The sequence below is a fragment of the Aquarana catesbeiana genome, linkage group LG07 (assembly GCF_042186555.1).
Source record: "Aquarana catesbeiana isolate 2022-GZ linkage group LG07, ASM4218655v1, whole genome shotgun sequence".
Taxonomy (NCBI): Eukaryota; Metazoa; Chordata; class Amphibia; order Anura; family Ranidae; genus Aquarana; species Aquarana catesbeiana.
This window is the reverse complement of record NC_133330.1, coordinates 265,679,587-265,698,365: the sequence shown is the minus strand read 5'-3', so window position 1 is coordinate 265,698,365 and position 18,779 is coordinate 265,679,587. Positions and strand designations below refer to the sequence as shown.

The following is an 18,779-nucleotide window of genomic DNA, read 5'->3' as shown; positions in this document are numbered from 1 at the left end:
TGGGCCTCTCTTCTGCCTATTGCTGAGTTCGCATACAACAACTCTGTGCACTCAGCTATTAAACAGACACCATTCTTCGCCAATTATGGCTTTCACCCGTCATTCCTGCCTGAAACCTTACCCGAGTGCTCTATTCCTGCAGCTTCTGAAACAATGGACTTTTTATTGTCACCAATAATAAATTACTACGCGAAACCATGGCTAAAACCCAAGAATATAATAAAAGGATGTTCAATAGGAAGAAGCGTGGAGAACTCATTCTGGAACCTGGCAACCAGGTTTGGTTGTCCACCCTCAACTTAAAGTTGGCCTGTCCCTCAAAGAAGTTGGGTCCCAAATTCATGGGTCCCTTTCCAATCAAAAGGAAAATTAATGATGTGACCTATGAACTGGATCTACCCAATACATTAAAAGTTCACCCAGTCTTCCACGTATCCTTGCTGAAACCTGCTATTCCCAATTCCTTTTCGGGTCGTAATACCGGCCCACCTGAACCTGTAATTGTGGACAACGAGACTGAGTTTGAGGTGGAAGCAATCCTGGACTGCAGGAAGAGACATGATCAAGTCCAATATAAGAAAAGTTAGTTAGGGGTGGGTGGCGCTACCTTTAACAGGGTACCTTAAACAATGTTAAATGTGAGTTCCAAAAATCTAAAATACTCTTAACTGCAAGACTTCATTCACTCAAAAATACATAGGAGAATGGGTGTGAGTGTGCACCTCCTAAGTAGTGGACCTTGCTAACATGCCAGTCATATATCATGCATAAGAGTGTATAACGTGTAGTTTACCAACACAAAATGACAACTTAATAGTAAATAATAAATGACATTAACTCAATTCAATAAGCACCACAGTCTGTGACATGGAAGGGAATCAGTCCAATAGGAATACCCCCTATTTTTTAAAAACCAGTGCGTGATCCACTTTCCAATTGGCATTAATTAGCATATACAGCTGGTATTATCCCATGCCTAAATCCTAAATTGTTTCACAAGTGTGTCCTAAATTACATAGGTGAAAAATATATTTTTTATATTGCTTATTGAATTGAGTTAATGTCATTTATTTACTATTAAGTTGTCATTTTGTGTTGGTAAACTACACGTTATACACTCTTATGCATGATATATGACTGGCATGTTAGCAAGGTCCACTACTTAGGAGGTGCACACTCACACCCATTCTCCTATGTATTTTTGAGTGAATGAGGTCTTGCAGTTAAGAATATTTTAGATTTTTGGAACTCACATTTAACATCGTTTAAGGTACCCTGTTAAAGGTAGAACCACCCACCCCTAACTAACTTTTCTTATATCAATAAACTTGCCCCTTTATGGGGTAAGTGTAAGGGGAGGCTGCAAACCTTCTGGTCCGTGAGCGCGGAAACCCGCCCCTCATGATCAAGTCCAATATTTGATCAAAAGAGGGGGTATGGACCAGAAGATAACTCCTGGGAACCAGAAGGCAATCTGCACGCTAAGGACCTTTTAAGAGACTTCTGGAATGCTCACACTGATAGACTGGCCCAGAGGGGCGTCCGGAGGCCGCCCTTTAGGAGGGGGCACTGTCATAGGAGTTCCTTGAATAGATTGGCTATTGGGCGCTCCAGTGTGCGCCGGTTCGCGCCGGTCCGCGCCGCTGTGCAGCTCCCAGTTCCTGACTTCCTGTTTCCTGTTTGCTTCCTGTTTGCTTCCTGTTTGCCTGTTTGATCGTCTAAGTGACCCCGGCCTGCCTTTGGACTTCTCTTGTTTTCCGCCTGCACCTGACCACGGCTTTCCTTGACTACGACTCTGCCTACTCCTTTGTACCACGCTGCCCGGCTGCTGCCAACCCTGCCTGTGACCCGGACTTTGAGCCTGCCTGCCTGCTCCTCTGTACCTCGCTTACCGTTTGTTGCCAACTCTGCCTGTGACCGGACCAGCCCACTTTACTCCTGCTCTGCACCAGCTGCCTAGTCCCTTACTTTCTAGGACTTCCAGACCATACGCATCAGGATCCTGGGCCTTACCTCCGCAAGTCACCTGCCAGGCTCTCTTACCACTCTGCGCTCCTGTGCCTTCTGTTTACACTACCAGGGGCCAGGAACCAGATACGTACGGGAGGCCTCCCCTGCTATACCGGGTTCGTCAGTCAGGTACGTGTAAGTCTGACATAATGGTTCTTTATAACTACTAATGCTGATGGGTGCCAGACTCTTTACTAATATCAATTGGTCAGAAGGCAGCGCTAAATTTGGGGTAGGTCATGCACAATTTACAAGCCTCCCATACTGTCCCTTTCCTGATTAACATGGAAAAGTACTTTTAGATCTCTTTGTGCTGCCTCCAGCAGTTATGTGGGCAATGCAATTGCATTTATATACTGTACTTTATATCCTATGTTATTTCAGTAGTTAATTGTTTATGGTTATTCTGCTACCCCGTGGTCACTGTTTTAATTATGTGTAATTTTCTGTAATTCCTCCCTTTTGCATGGTGTAGTTTACCCCTTCCTTATTTGCAAGTTTCTGTATTGTTCCTACAAGATGCTCATGTTCATTTTGACCATTTTGAACACTGCAATGCCAATATCTAATGCATGATATTGTTTGCCTCATCCTTTCTGCATGCAATAAAGATATTTGTGGATGTCAAGTGTTTGGTAAGTTCAGCTATCTGATGTAAATTGTCTGGAATGATTGTGTCTGCTATATTCAGGCTAGGCATAGAGGTCTCAGCAAGGGATAAGTCACTATTACAACAAGGGGAGTCATTATACTCTTACTTGTTATGCCGCGTACACACGAGCAGACTTTTCGACCGGACTGGTCCGACGGACTATCCGACGGACTTACGACGGACTTCCAACGGACTTTCCGAATGAACTGACTTGCCTACACACAATCACACCAAAGTCCGATGGATTCGTACGTGATGACGTATGACCGGACTAAAATAAGTAAGTTGATAGCCAGTAGCCAATAGCTGCCCTAGCGTCGGTTTTTGTCTGTTGGACTAGCATACAGACGAGTGGGCTTTTCGATGGGAACTGGGTCCGGCGGAGTTCCGATGTAAAGAGTTGAAACATGTTCCAAATCTAAAGTCCGTCAGATTTTCGACCGAAAAAGTCCGCTGCAGGTCCGATGAAGCCCACACACGGTCAAATGGTCCAAAAGTCCGCTCGTGTGTATGCGGCATAAGTCACATTGTTAGAATATAGTTATTTATCAGTGGATCCGCGCTTCAGGGTATTTCAACGACTGCTGCCCCCCTATGCAAGTAGGGCACAACTCGTGTAACCCCAAGGAAATGAAAACAGAAAATAGGGAGTGGCGCTGTGTTCTAAAGAGGGAGTATCGATATACAATTATCCTACTTTCTAAAGTGACAGGTGCATCAGTGCAATGATTCAATCCCCTCACGAGTGTAAGTTGGCAGTGTAATAATAAATTAGTAAAAAATCGATACACTAGTGTATACTATGAATATAAAGTGATAAGTGTTAATTGGTGCAGAAAATATGTTGATACGGTCATAATCCCATATGTTGAAAAAAAGAATAAAAAAAACATATAATATAAACACTGATTGCTTTGTGGTGATCCGTCATGTATAAAATCAACCCACTGTATAAGAATCCAAAGTGACAAGTGCAAAATTATGCTAAATAAATAACGTGGTGTTCAAACCACTGTGCAGTGGTGTGCAAAAATCCTAAAACATACTAAAAATATATATAATATATTCTTGTGATAAATCCTCAGCTGACTATATATCAAGAAAAAGTCCCATATGATGTGCAACAGAAAATGTTCATAAGATGATACAACGTGTCTTCAAACAGAATTCCTTCTTTGTAATAGAAAAAATGTGCAGTAATTCCTAACACTCTCCCCCTGATGTGATTGCACTCACCGGAGCGCTCTGCCCCTGCAGGGGTATGAGCATGAGATGTTACTTCCCAGGTACCGATGTCCTTCCGATTCCTCAGGTGCCGATGTCCTTCCGATTCCAAATAGCCCAATCTAGGTCATCCACTCGCAGGAGGGAGGGAGGTGAGGGGAAGGACTCGCTATCCCCTATTTCAATCCAGTTCCCGGCCGGACATCCACTTGATGGAATGATCCTAACCAAGTCCAACCTCCTTCATTGATTGGTCAGCCTGTCAGTCCCCCAGATGAGGATTATTTCCCCCTTTAGTTAGGCAGTGTCCTATTCAGACCTCCTGTCAGCGCAGACTTGCAGCCACAGACAGCTCAGTGCAGTCACATGCACGTTTTTTCTATTACAAAGAAGGAATTTTGTTTGAAGACACGTTATATCATCTTATGAACATTTTCTGTTGCACATCATATGGGACTTTTTCTTGATATATAGTCAGCTGAGGATTTATCACAAGAATATATTATATATATTTTTAGTCTGTTTTAGGATTTTTGCACACCACTGCACAGTGGTTTGAACACCACGTTATTTATTTAGCATAATTTTGCACTTGTCACTTTGGATTCTTATACAGTGGGTTGATTTTATATATGACGGATCACCACAAAGCAATCAGTGTTTATATTATATGTTTTTTTTCTTCTTTTTTTCAATATATGGGATTATGACCGTATCAACATATTTTCTGCACCAATTAACACTTATCACTATATATTCATAGTATACACTAGTGTATCAATTTTTTACTAATTTATTATTACACTGCCAACTTACACTCGTGAGGGGATTGAATCATTGCACTGATGCACCTGTCACTTTAGAAAGTAGGATAATTGTATATCGATACTCCCTCTTTAGAACACAGCACCACTCCCTATTTTCTGTTTTCATTGTTGGAATATAACGTGTATAAAAATCATTTCAGACTGTGATAATTTTTTTACAAGTGTTGTAGAAGAGTGGAAATTAAAGTACTTATGGGGGAGTATGATTTGGGGGCAAAAATCTCCTGGTCATTCTCATTCATTTGATTTATCTGTTCCATGGCAGGGTTCATCTTTATTCAAACACCCAGTCTAAAGTAACAATTCCCTTTTAAATGAATGAATAAATTGAATCTATCCGAGCGTAAGAGCTGGGGCCCAAAATTCAATGGGCCAATTATGCAGCGGGTTCTCAGTGAGTATTATTTGTGAAATGGAAATTCAATTGTATGAATATAGAGAAAAAAATATCCTTAATTACAGGAAGGATACATATTCTATTTAAAGGATTATTAATGTAAATATTGTGTGCACCATCCTATCTTGACCACTGAGGAGATAAAGAAGTGCCTAACCTGACTGTATTATTTTAAAGTCGTTGTAACACTCAAATAATTAAAAAATAACAAAGTGTATACTTCCTTACTGTGTACGTGCCTTGATCCAAAGCATCAAGTGTGATTTCTGTCTGCTTTCTCATTTCTCTGCTATCTGCATGAGTCACTTCTGCCAGTCTAAGCTAACATCAGACAATCTTGCTCTGCCCCCCTCCAGCACACAGCAGGTGATTGACAGCCTCAGAAGTGCATGTTTCCCTATGAGACTGGGTAGAGGGGGAGGGTGTCCATTCCCTCAACTCAGGTCTCAGATTACACTCAGATCTCTGGTCTATGTTGTGCAGTGCGTGACATCAGATCCCCATCCCTTGCCTCCTGAAGCTCAGAAATGCTGCATAAAAAGTGTGATTTGGAGGCTGTAGAGAAGAGAAGGCTGGAGATAAAAAGTTACAACCTATGTAGGAGGATTTGTTTAATTTCTGTGTTTCACCTAAGTCTAGTCACTTTACTGGGTATACAGCATGCAAGGACTTACAGCCACTTTAATGGAGAGGATCAAGTTGCATTCTATTCAAAACAGTAAAAAGCCCTTACAAAAAAAATTACCTAATTTGTATGTCTGAGTTGCCGCTTGATGGAGCCATCCATTTCAACTGCACATTTGATTTTAAGGCAGAAGATGTTTGGCTCACTGCACTCTGCAAAATAAAATTAATAAAATAAAAGTTGTATTTTTTTGGTAAACTTTTACTTAATGTGTATGTCAGCAAAACAAATTAAAATACATGCAGAATACCTCTGCAATACATACATGTACATTCCCCCGTGTCTATCCTTCTAATGATGCTGCAAATACAAAAAAAATAAACATTCTGGCAGATCATGAACCCCTCATTTTCTGTTGTGGGCTGACACCTCTGTGCAACGGTTACTCTGAAATTACAAAGACTGTTGTCCACTCTTTCCTGTCCCTCCTTCTCGATGCTCTTCAGAGCATTATAACATACTGTATGTGGTCAGCCTTGGACATATGAAAACAGCTGAATATTAAACCTAGAAACACACAAATACCAGGGTTGAAAAAACACTGGTCCTAGCGCTCAAAATAGAAAAAAGAAAAAGTATAAAAAATCTACCTATTACATAATTCTAGCAGCTGTTATAAAGGAAACAAAGATGAAAAACAAAAAATACTCTCTTATAGAAGATAATAGCGCTTGATAAAATTAAACATAAATGGACACAATAGCTCATATGCTGCTAAAATAATCTGTCAAACTAAAGGCATGTAATACCATTTATCTCTCGAATGTTAAACTCTAATAAAAAAAGAAAAACATTCAGTGCAGTGAAAAGAGATCAAATGTCCCAAGTCAATCAATTAAACAAATACCAGCAGTGGCATTCCTTTCTCCCATGGATCAGCTCCTCCGCTGCCATAGTACCTCAGTCCTCCTCAGTCTGGGTAATTCAGTCTCATGATATTATCATGTAGGAAATAGAAGGGGAGGCTCTCTATAGTGTAAAAATGTTTATTGTAAAAAAAAACAAAGCTCCCCTTATACATATATGCTTACACAGTAAAAAATACAAAACAGCATGACAGGTTCAGTGTCGGCTCACCGCTGGTCAGCGCTCCGAACGGTCCACCCATCGCAATGAGTCCTGGGATGACGCTGCCTGTCTCAAGCTGGTAGGTCGCGCCCTGACGCGTTTTGTAATTACGTCTTCAGAAGGCGTGGCCACGCAACATGACTCTACATTTAAATAGCATGGGAGGCGGGTACCTTCAACAACGTCACCCCGAGCGTCATCGGGTTCGTTCCCGCCCCTTTACGGAAGGTAAACAGCTGGCATACGGCGTCCCATCCACTCATAATAGATCACTCCATACTAGGCTAATCCTACCCATGCATATCAAGTTCACAATGTATTAAATAAAATCATTAACATGTAAATTAAATACAATAAAAAATAAATTAAAAACAAAATCAACCCTTATATTAAAACTTTAATCATGACATCCAATCATTAATGCGTTTTATATAAAGGAGAATAGATTCAACAGGAACTACTAAAGTACCCAGATGAAGCATAGCTATTTAGTAATAGCTGAAACTATACATAATAGCTATGATTCATCTGGGTACTTTAGTAGTTTCTGTTGAATATGTTCTCCTTTATATAAAACAGATTAATGATTGGATGTCATGATTAAAGTTTTAATAAAAGGGTTGATTTTGTTTTTAATTTGTTTTGTATTGTATTTAATTTAAATGTTAATGATTTTATTTAATACATTGTGAACTTGATATGCATGGGTAGGATTAGCCTAGTATGGAGTGATCTATTATGAGTGGATGGGACGCTGCATGCCAGCTGTTTACCTTCCGTAAAGGGGCGGGAATGAACCCGATGGTGCTTGGGGTGACGTTGTTGAAGGTACCCGCCTCCCATGCTATTTAATTGTAGAGTCGTGTTGCGTGGCCACGCCTTCTGAAGACGGAATCACAAAACGCGTCAGGGCGCAACCTACCAGCTTGAGACAGGCAGCGCCATCCTGGGACTCATTGCGGTGGGTGGACCGTTCGGAGCTCTGACCAGCGGTGAGCCGATACTGAACCTGTCATGCTGTTTTGTATTTTTTACTGTGTAAGCATATATGTATAAGGGGGGCTTTGGGGGTTTCTTTACAATAAAAGTTTTTACGCTATGGAGAGCCTCCCCTTCTATTTCCTACATGATAATACCATGAGATTGAATTACCCAGACTGAGGAGGACTGAGGTACTTTGGCAGCGGAGGAGCTGATCCATGGGAGAAAGGATATGACAGGCTTGTCTATTTCTTACCTCTGGTAAGCTTACACTCAAAGGGGGCTGTTCACGTGGTGATGTGGTGAAGGTGTAGTGACCCTTGGATGTGTGCACTCCAGAGGGAATAGAATCCCTTTTCTTCCTTTTTACTGATGTCCGCTGCTTGCAATGAAGTATGCATAGGAAGCCTCTGAGTCCGTGCAGTGGTTGCAATTGATTTATATGCCACTGCTGGTATTTGTTTGAATGACTGACTTGGGACATTTGATCTCTTTTCACTGCACTGAATGTTTTTCTTTTTTTATTAGATTTTAACATTCGAGAGATAAATGGTATTACATGCCTTTAGTTTGTCAGATTATTTTAGCAGCTTATGAAGGTATTACATGTCTTCAGTTTGTCAGATTACTTTAGCAGCATATGAGCTATTGTGAATATTAAACCTGTTAAAGTGTAATCAAAGCTAAAACATCAGTTTTAGAGGGAGTTAGCATTTATTGCGAAAGCTAGACCAAAATATTTAAAGCACAATTCTGTTAAAAAAATGAACCCCCTCTAACTCCTCCATTAAACCCAGCTCTCTCTGATCACCGTGTAAAAAAAAACAATCTCTTTGAGTCCCTCTTTTCACATACCTGACATAATCACCCAGCCCCAGGTCATTCTCTCTGTTTACCTCCTACTAGGCTCCCTCTTCCAGGTGTCCTCGTCACTGTGACATGGACAATTCCCATTGACCTGCCAGCAATGGGGTCATCTTAGGATTCTGCAGAGATCAGATGTTGGTGGGTGTCAAGGGTTAACAAACAATGCTAGATTAGTGATCCACGAGGAACCTGGATGGGGAGCGGGGCTCTAGTGAGTATAAATGATTTCACAAAGTAAGGAGCATTTAGGAACTGGTATTATGGGTTGGAGATTGGTGGGAGAGAGGGATGGAGAAAGTATGAATTTTGCCTTGAGTTGGGTTTTAAACTAGGCTCTGTCCAGTAGTGACATAGGGGGTGGCAGGTAAAACCATAGAGCACAATAGGAGGCATGGTATCCAACAGTAAGGGTAAATGGCATCCACAGTAGGGAGCATGACCGAAACTTTGGATACAGTAAGGATTGAAGATTGGAGCGCCACCTGCCAGAATTAATTTATTCATCTTTTTCTCAGGCTGCCTGCAGTTTAATGTTTTTACTCTGGTAAGAGGGTTGGATGAACTTCTTCAGCATTTACATTTTCATAGTTTACAAAATTTTTCATACTTTCATACTTTAAACTTACTTTAGCAGAGGTACATGTGAGGGTCTGTGCACTGTTGTCTGCCACCTCAAAGGAGCCCAGAGGGGTTGCTGAGCTGCCCGAGCGGGCTTGAATAAGGAAACCTTCAAATTTGGAATTTCCATTTAGAGAGACTGCAAAGTGAGTAAAACATACATCATGTTCAGGTTACAAAATGTAACATAGGAACAGTAATATACAATCCATATTAGTAATTAGTAATAATAAAATAATAGCAAGGTGTGCTCAAACATTATTTTTCAAATGCTCTGTGATCTAAGAAACCAGTTTGTTTTTACTAACTTGGTATGAGGTTCAGAAAGAAAATGCTAAGGGCATGGCCTGAACCCAAATGTGAGTGGATGTGCCTATGCACTATGCTTTAACACTGATCCTCATGGGTGTAGCATAAGGAGTCACCATTGCAACCCAGTATTTAGCTCCATTGGGCCTGTGGCTCCCTGCTGTCATCTTACATGCTGCATTTTTCTCCCACAAAATCCTGGAGACAGAGTCCAGGTCCGATCCACCTTGTGGTCTCCCAGGGCTCCAGCCGAGCTCTGTAATCCAGTCCCAAGCTTCCAGTTTGCCTTCTCTCCAGACTCCAGTCCACACCCTTCCTTGCCCATTGGCTGGAGAGAAGCCATGTGTGCCTGAGTTTCCCAGAGGATCGTTACGGAGCAGCCTGGGACAGGGAAGTGTGGTGCTCACTGCTGGCAATTCCTAAAATTTGTACTTGATATTGAGAGAGATACTTGAGAGAGAGAGAAAAAAGAGGGGAAAGGGGAATGGGGGAATGGTGGGACTTTATATGAAGCACAACACCAGAACCAAATGAATCAATTAGTAGATACTATTTTATGGTGCACATGGATGCATGTGGGGCAGTAAATAACATGTAATAAATAACATAATAAATACATAGAAATGTGTGTGTGTGTATATATATAGATATATATATATATATATATATATATATATATATATATGTGTCAAGCGTATGGATGCTCTTCTGTCCCGGAGACAACTCGGTGGAGGTGGTCCTCCGAGATGCATTCTGGGCGAGGGTATTTATGGGACAGACGCCATATTAGGTGGTTCGTTTTACAGCCACCTGCTGGCCCTCCTGGCCAACAGGTATGTGTTAGAGAGCAATCTCGTGGTCCTCCGTTCCGGAGGCCCACGCCGCTGCGGCGCAGGGGTGGACCCAGAAGCTTGTCTGGGGTCTACCACAGCAGCCGAGGAATGGTCCTGAGCTGTCTATCCAGAGTGAAGAAGCTGGACAACCGAGGAGATCCCAGGGGAGGACCCGTCATGTAAGGATCACGCAGCGTGCTGGTCTGGAGAGGGGCCTGGTGACTCGGTTGGAGGACGTATCCTAAAAGTAACTATACAGCATAGTGTTGCCGGGTTGGCTTAAAGGTTCAAGCACTGTGACTGACATTCATTGCAGAAAGACCAATACATCCTGTGGCAGAGGATCGTACAGGTTTATCCCAAACAAGTCTGTGGCAGAGACTTTTGTTCGTGCTACGTACTGGTTGCTAGGCAAGTGAGAGAGGCCTATCCAGGCGAGCAAAGAGTGTGTCCCACGAGGGGAGCGCATTCTATTGTAATATCCAAATTCTACCAGGACATTCGCCAAGAATCTTACAAGAAGATATTTGAGTTTCTTCTGCAGTTTCCCTTCTGCCTCTTTCCTGCTATTTCCTTAGTAAATCGTTTAATAATGCATTGAAAACGTACTCAAGTGTTGGTGCGTGTATCGTCCAGAGGTAAACTCAACGGAACCCTAGACCCGGTGCCTGTGAAACAGAGGGAAGGAGCGTGAAGGTAACAAGCCCGCTTAAACCAGCAGCTCCACCGAGAGTTATTGCTACATATATATATATATATATATATATATATATATATATATATATATATATATATGTGTATTTTTGCATTTCTGTACGATATTTTAAATTAATTGGGCAATAAAAAGATTAAAATTATTTTTTTATATGGTTTTGTACTCGTACTCGTACTTGTCTGGCCAATATAGTCTGATCTTTTTTCTTCCTTTGTTGTATACATAACCACAGATGATGGCCTTGTATTTCATTTTTAATCTATAGTCTAGATAAAGGAACACGGGGGACCAGCAGACAGCAGTCAGGGTGTGTGTGGGGCCCTGGCCAATGTACTAGCAGGTTTAAATACATTAACAATTTGAAGCCGAACTCCAGTCCACACTTCATAATCAGTTACAGAAAACAATGTTTTTTTTTTCTTTTGGAATAAGAGTTTTACATAAATTAATAAATGTTGATCATTGTAAGCACCCCTGTCAGTGTTAAATGGTTTGTCTCATCCCTGTAAACTGATACATTTGGAAGAGAGCTTGTTCTTTTAAAAGACCACAGACTTAATGGCTTGTTTACAAGATGAAAATAAAAGAACAAAGGCCAAAACAGGCAATTATTGTAGCCATCACATCTAAAAAAACTGTTTTATTATTACTTGTCCAGGGGTGGTAAGTCAAATACGGAACTACTTTACTCATAATTTCACATTACCTGTGATTTGTTCTCCGGCACTGTAAGTGGTTTTAGAAACAGTCAAACTGTAGGGGCCAATGGAGGTCTGAGCGGAAGCTCCATGTTCAGGAATCATTGTAGAGCATGCTGCCTCAACTTTTCCATCTGGATAGGCATTAATGGAGCCATAAAGACAGAAAATAAGCAGGATGGTGATACCACGAGCTGAAGCTGAAATATCCATCTGCATGAAATCTGAAACCGAAATATAGAACATATACATATTTACAGAAATATATTTGTGTTTATTTAATATGGCAGATTTTTTTTATTATTAAGATGTAAATGCAAAGAGTTTATTTAGCAAATTCGCTGTTTTGAACACATAAATGGCATGTGTGTCTTAACCTGACCTTGTCAACAACTAAAGCAAATTGCAAGTAAAATCATAGAAAAATCAAGTGTTTGATTCAATGCTTATTTGCATTGTCTTTCCTTAAAAAAAATGATTATTTTATTCATAGCAATGTGCCTATGAACATCTAGAAAATATGGCCATTCCAGGAAAAGTCAGTTTTCTAGTTCAGTCCCCTCCTTCCTGGCGCGTCATAGCGCTCTCTGCTTCCAGAAGTGTCTAATTACCATCTGTGCTGGCCCATCTCCTCCTTCCCTACCCTCACCCCACTTCATAAGCGAAGAGGAATACTGCAGAGTGACAATTGAGCAACAGCTCTGTGTCTGCTGGGGCTGCTTACCTTACTTCCAGGATCTTTTGCGTGTCTATGCAAGGGGGGCTTTTACAGGTAAATAACATGCATTAAATCCTGTATATTAAATGTACATATAATCTTATGAGAAAATTGCTGTTAAAATGAAAGGTCTGGTGACCAGTGTTAATTTTGACGTCAAATTTCGATTTAGTTTTAGTCATAGTCTTTTGACTAAAATGCCATTTTAGTTTTAGTTGTATTATAGTCATCTGAATTGCTTTAGTTTTAGTCGTATTTTAGTAGACTAAAATAGTATTAATTTTCTAGATGGAAATATTTACGTCAACAAAATTAACACTGCTGGTAACATGGTCTTTTTAATCAAAGCACTTTTTTAATAATAACGATAAACCCAAGCACAACTGAATATGTACCATTATTTTTCCGAGTTTTTCTATGTGGTTAATCGCTTGCGGACCAGCTGCTGCAGTTTTATTGCGGCAGGCTGGCTCCGCTGCACGAAATCACGTTATACTATGTGATCTTGCGGGGCTTGCATAGCAGGCGCGCGCCCGCCGCGGGCTCCGTGGGTTGGATCGCAGGTCCCAAGGACTAGATGGACTCGATGATAACCGCGATCATCTCACGGAGAGGAAGAACGGGGAGATGCTAATGTAAACAAGCATTTCCCCGTTCTGCCTAGTGACACTGTCACTGATCACAGCTCCCTGTAATCAGGAGCATGATCAGTGATGTGTCACACACAGCCCCTCCTCCCCACAGTTAGAATCACTCCCTAGGACACACTTAACCCCTACAGCGCCACCTAGTGTTAACCCCTTCACTGCCAGTCACATTTACACAGTAATCAATGCAATTTTAATCACACTGATCCCTATATAAATGTGAATGGTCCCAAAAATGTGTCAAAATTGTCCGATCTGTCCACCATAATGTCGCATTCATGATAAAAATCGCTGATCGCCGCCATTACTAGTAAAAAGAAAATTAATAATAAAAATGCCATAAAACTATCCCCTATTTTGTAGAAGCTATAACTTTTGCGCAAACCAATTAATAAACGCTTATTGTGATTTTTTTTTCCAAAAATATGTAGAAGAATACATATCGGCCTAAACTGAGGAAAAAAAATGTTTTTTTATATATTTTTTGGGGATGTTTATTATAGCAAAAAGTACAAAATAATGTGTTTTTTTCACAATTGTCGCTCTTTTTTTGTTTATCGTGCAAAAAATAAAAACCGCAGAGGTGATCAAATATCACCAAAAGAAAGCTCTATTTGTGGGAAAAAAAGGACATCAATTTTGTTTGGGAGCCACGTCGCACAACCGTGCAATTGTCAATTAAAGCGGCGCAGTGCCGAATCACAAAAAGTGCTCTGGTCTTTGGCCAGCCAAATCCTCCGGGGCTGAAGTGGTTAAAAGGCAGCCTCGACTGCAAATCTAACTTTTCCGCAAGTAACTGTTAAATAACTGGCTGATTTTGACAACGCTTAACCCATGATTAAGCTCCAAGGGGCAGAGAGAAATACATTGGGGGCGTGGTCTGGCTTCATTTGACACTTATGCCCTGTACACACGGTCGGACTTTGTTCGGACATTCCGACAACAAAATCCTAGGATTTTTTCCGACGGATGTTGGCTCAAGCTTGTCTTGCATACACACGGTCACACAATGTTGTTGGAAAATCCGATCATTCTGAACGCAGTGACGTAAAACACGTACATCGGGACTATAAACGGGGCAGTGGCCAATAGCTTTCATCTCTTTATTTATTCTGAGCATGCATGGCACTTTGTCCGTCGGATTTGTGTACACACGATCGGAATTTCCGACAACAGATTTTGTTGTCGGAAAATTTTATAGCCTGCTCTCAAACTTTGTGTGTCGGAAAATCCGATGGAAAATGTGTGATGGAGCCTACACACGGTCGGAATTTCCGACAACAAGGTCCTATCACACATTTTCCGTCTGAAAATCCGACCGTGTGTACGGGGCATTATACTGTTGGTATTACGATTTAGGGATTTAGTATTTGCAACAACAGAGAACAACAGGACACATTTAAGGTGTTCTCCCATCCTAAATCTCAGGCACTGCTTTGCTCTATCCAACAATGATTGAGTTGTCCAGAAAATCAGGCAAATTGGCAAGTTTAGAATTCTTAGATTTTCCTGAATGTGTGCAGATTTGTCCTGCATGCAGAGAATCATACAATTCATAAATATTTCCTAAATGATAAAATTATATGCAGGTTAGGCAGATCCACATGAACATATTCAGAGGAATAGGATAGCGCTGAATTGGCAGTTCTCCTGGTTCGATTATGCTGAACACTGTGGTTTAGATTGGAGTGATATGCCATTGTAACCCAAAAGGGTAGGCCCATCGTAATGTTGTACTGTGCACAGTTTTATGCAAAAAATAGGTCAACATTTTTTGGGACAAATTTTTATTTATCCAAGTGTTTCTTTAACCACTTGCCCTACGTGTATTTTTGCTAGAAAATTACTCAGAACCCCCTAAACATTATATATGTTTTTTTTAGCAGAGACCCTACGAAATAAACTGGAGGTCATTGTAACTTTTTATGTCACATGGTATTTGCTCAGCAATTTTTTAAACACATTTTTTTTCAAAAGTTTAATGAATCAAAACAAAACAAAACACTAAAGTTAGCCCAATTTTTTCGTATAATGTGAAAGATGATGTCACGCAGAGTAAATAGTAACCTAACATGTGAGACTTTAAAATTGCACATACTCGTGGAATGCGCCAAACTTTGGTACTTAAAAATCTCCATAGGCAATGCTTCGATTTTTTTACAGGTTACCTGTTTAGAGTTACAGAGGAGGTCTTGGGCTAGAATTGTTGCTCTCGCTCTAACGTTTGCGGCAATACATCACATGTGTGGATTGAATGCCGTTTACATATGTGGGCGCGGCGTACGAATGCGAGACGGGGGGCACTTTAAAAAAAAATGTTTATTTTATTTTTATTTTTTTTATTTTTACACTTTCCCTTTAAAAAAAATTTTTTTTTGATCACTTTTATTCCTATTACAAGGAAAGTAAACATCCCTTGTAATAGAAATAGAGCATGACAGATCCTCTTTATGGACAGATGGACATCTCTCCTCCAGACTGGAAAGCTTGAGATAAAAAAAAAAACAAAAACAAAATGATCTCGGCTTTCCAGTTGAGTATACGGCAGTGGCCGGGCCTCCGAGAGTCATAGAGACTGCCGGGGGACCATCTGGTCACCTGTATTCTCTATGGTGAACTTCCACCAGCGGATTCCTTTTAAGGTGTTCCGCCAAAATCGGCAACCCGTCAGATTAGGTAACAGAAGTGACGGCTATCTTGCTACACCCCACACTTGGCCAAAGTAAGCCTGCAGTCAGAAGCCGGCAGCGGACATCTTTTACACCCACCCAAGTCTTGCATTTCACACTTATTTTTACCAGTAAACAGAGCTTACATAGTGAAATACAGTATTTTGAAATCCGTCAGACTGTTTTGATGTTGAATTTTAAAAGCAGCGGTGTTCTATCAGATTAGCAAACCTGTTAGATGAGCAGCCTTGCTGCTGCTTTTAAAATTCAACATCAAAACAGTGTCACGGATTTCAAAATACTCTATTTCACTATATAAGCTCAGTTTACTAATAAAAATCAGTGTGAAATCACTTGGGTGGGTGTAAAAAGATGTCTGCTGCCACCTTCTGACTGCAGGCTTACTGCAGACGAGTGCGGGGTGTAGCAAGATGGCTGTTGCAGTGTTGTGATGGAACATCACTTCCGATACCTATTCTGATGGGTTGCTGATTCTGATTCTGCCAATCTCATGGACGAGCCAGTAGAAGCACCGGAGGACCGCAGCAGGGGGGGACACCTCCCCTCCCACCGTCTGCAAGAACAATTATGTGGCCACTATGATTGTTTTTAAGGTGCAGGGAATCGCCGGTTAAAAAGATCAATATTGGGTTGATGCCTGTAGGCGCAGGCATCCATCCGGTATAACCACTGAAATGGGAGGATGTCCATTTACGCCCTCCCTGTGGGAAGTGGTTAAATACCCTAAAATGTAGGCCTGATTCCTATATAAAAAGAGTGGGATTTTTAAGTGGTCATAAAACAAAAACAAAAGGATACCTTTTGGGCAGATGTGTAGATGTGCACAATGAACCTTTACACTGCATGCCAAACAGACAATGTATATAAAACATCCGTTGAAGCAGTTATGGATTTATTAAAAATGCTTAATGCTACTAGTATACATACCTGATACCTACCTTGGTATCCACCTCTTGCAGTCCATGTATATCCGCATTCAGATTGGGAGGCAAATGGTCAGCTTCTTTAAGTGCCAGCCCAGCATGTTGATAAAAAACAAGTTGACAGGAGGAGAGAGCACAGTGATGACTCATTTTTCTGTAGCTGCTCCTTCACTGTCTAGTTACAGACTGGGTGCAAGAAGGTCACTAGATTGTAACTGCAGCAGACAGAAGTCATGTCACTTACCCCCACACTGTTTTTTTCTCAAAGAGACAGTATATTTTTTTGTAAACCATTCGTAATGACCCTTTAAGAAGCAAAAAAAAAAACTTGTCTCCTACCCTCAAAATCCATGCCAGAGCCGTATCCAGGTATGCAGCCTAGCTGTCACCCAGGATTCATGCTGGGTTACAATTTAAAACAAGCTGGTAGTTCTCTATAAGTTTATTAGTGGTGGTAGTGATACCACCAGTAAATGAAAGAGTTCTGGCTGCGAAAGCTGGAGGTTGAGGCGGGTGGGCAGATTGTTGACCCATATGCCAAACTGAGAAACCCAAAGATCATCCCTACTACTAACCACCAATGCTGGGGGAGGGGGTACTATTGAGGGTACTGCAACCAATGCATGGGATCATAATTGTGGCTGCTGTCACCAATTCTGAAGGTTACGTTGCATCCACTGACAGCAATGCTGGGGGTTACTATGGCAGCCATTGTGGCTACTTACACCTAAGTTGAAGGTTATTATTGTATCCACTGAGACTAATTCTGGGGGTTATTTTTGCAACCACTGACACCAGGGCTGAAGTTTATTATTGCATCCACTGACACTAAAATGGGGGGGGTTATTATTTTGGCCACTCACAAATGCAGGGGGTCATTATTAAAAGTGTGAAAAGGCCTTCGGGATCCGTTGTGTAGTTAGTTGTTAGTTGGTGGCTGAAGTGGTAACTACACAACGGATCCCTGTCCATTACATGCTGATTTTTCAAGTTATGAAGGTGAGGGCTCTGTGAGCTCATTTTTGGATTTATACCTCTCCGTGCCCACTGTTTTTACCGGACCTTTTTTGCGTGATTTTTCTGCACAGACACCTGTTACTAACGCATTTTATATATATATTTTTTGAAGATCTTTTTAAGAGACGATTATTACTCTTCATGCCTTTGGGTTGATTTGTTTATTTGTTTATTTAATTTTAAATTCTTACACTTTAAGAGAAAAATTATTATTGTTCACTTTTAGACACTGCAGGGTCAATCATAGGTTTAAATTTGTTTGTGGTTTTGCTGTAGCGCGGGATCACTTTAAGCTTTTACTTTGACTTTTGAGGGGGTCATTATTGCTCTAACTGACATCACTGCTGGGGGTATTATTACCAACACCAACAATGGGGCTTACTTTACTCCCACTTTTTTCAGTGTACCCCCAGGCCCTATTTTGTCTAAAAAAAATCAGGGGGAACCGTGCGATTATACAACCCATATGCCATCAAGCAGCTTCCACTTTATTGACTATGCCAGTGATGGCGAACCTTGGCACCCCAGATGTTTTGGAACTACATTTCCCATGATGCTCAAATACACTGCAGAGTGCATGAGAATCATGGGAAATGTAGTTCCAAAACATCTGGGGTGCCAATGTTCGCCACCACTGGACTATGCTTTTTGGCCATGCCCACAAGTGCTCAGTGGTAGTTGCACTATATGCGCATATTATTCTTCTCAATATCTTCAAGGTGTCCTTCCTAAGTATTTTCAAATACTGGCAACTATGATGAAGGATCCCATCATACAGCCATTTCTGTGTTTCCTGTCTGGAAAAGTGGAAAAAGCATGCTGCAAGCATCTGTCTGCTAGCTTATCATGGGGAAAAAGAAAAAACATGAATATACAAAGTGTCTGATTGCTTCTACCCAT

The 18,779-nt window shown here is 41.0% G+C and overlaps 1 protein-coding gene across 1 annotated transcript in view; it reads right to left on the bottom strand.

Moving 5' to 3' along the window:
* LOC141102543 (putative ferric-chelate reductase 1) overlaps positions 1 to 18,779 on the bottom strand; it is a 51,702-nt gene that overhangs the window by 21,405 nt on the left and 11,518 nt on the right. The window contains exons 2-4 of the mRNA XM_073591466.1: positions 11,893 to 12,108; positions 9,338 to 9,468; positions 5,856 to 5,947 (exon numbers count right to left, since the gene is read on the bottom strand). Coding sequence (XP_073447567.1) covers positions 5,856 to 5,947; positions 9,338 to 9,468; positions 11,893 to 12,103 — 434 coding nt within the window. The 5' untranslated portion in view covers positions 12,104 to 12,108. The remainder of the gene's footprint in view (positions 1 to 5,855; positions 5,948 to 9,337; positions 9,469 to 11,892; positions 12,109 to 18,779) is intronic.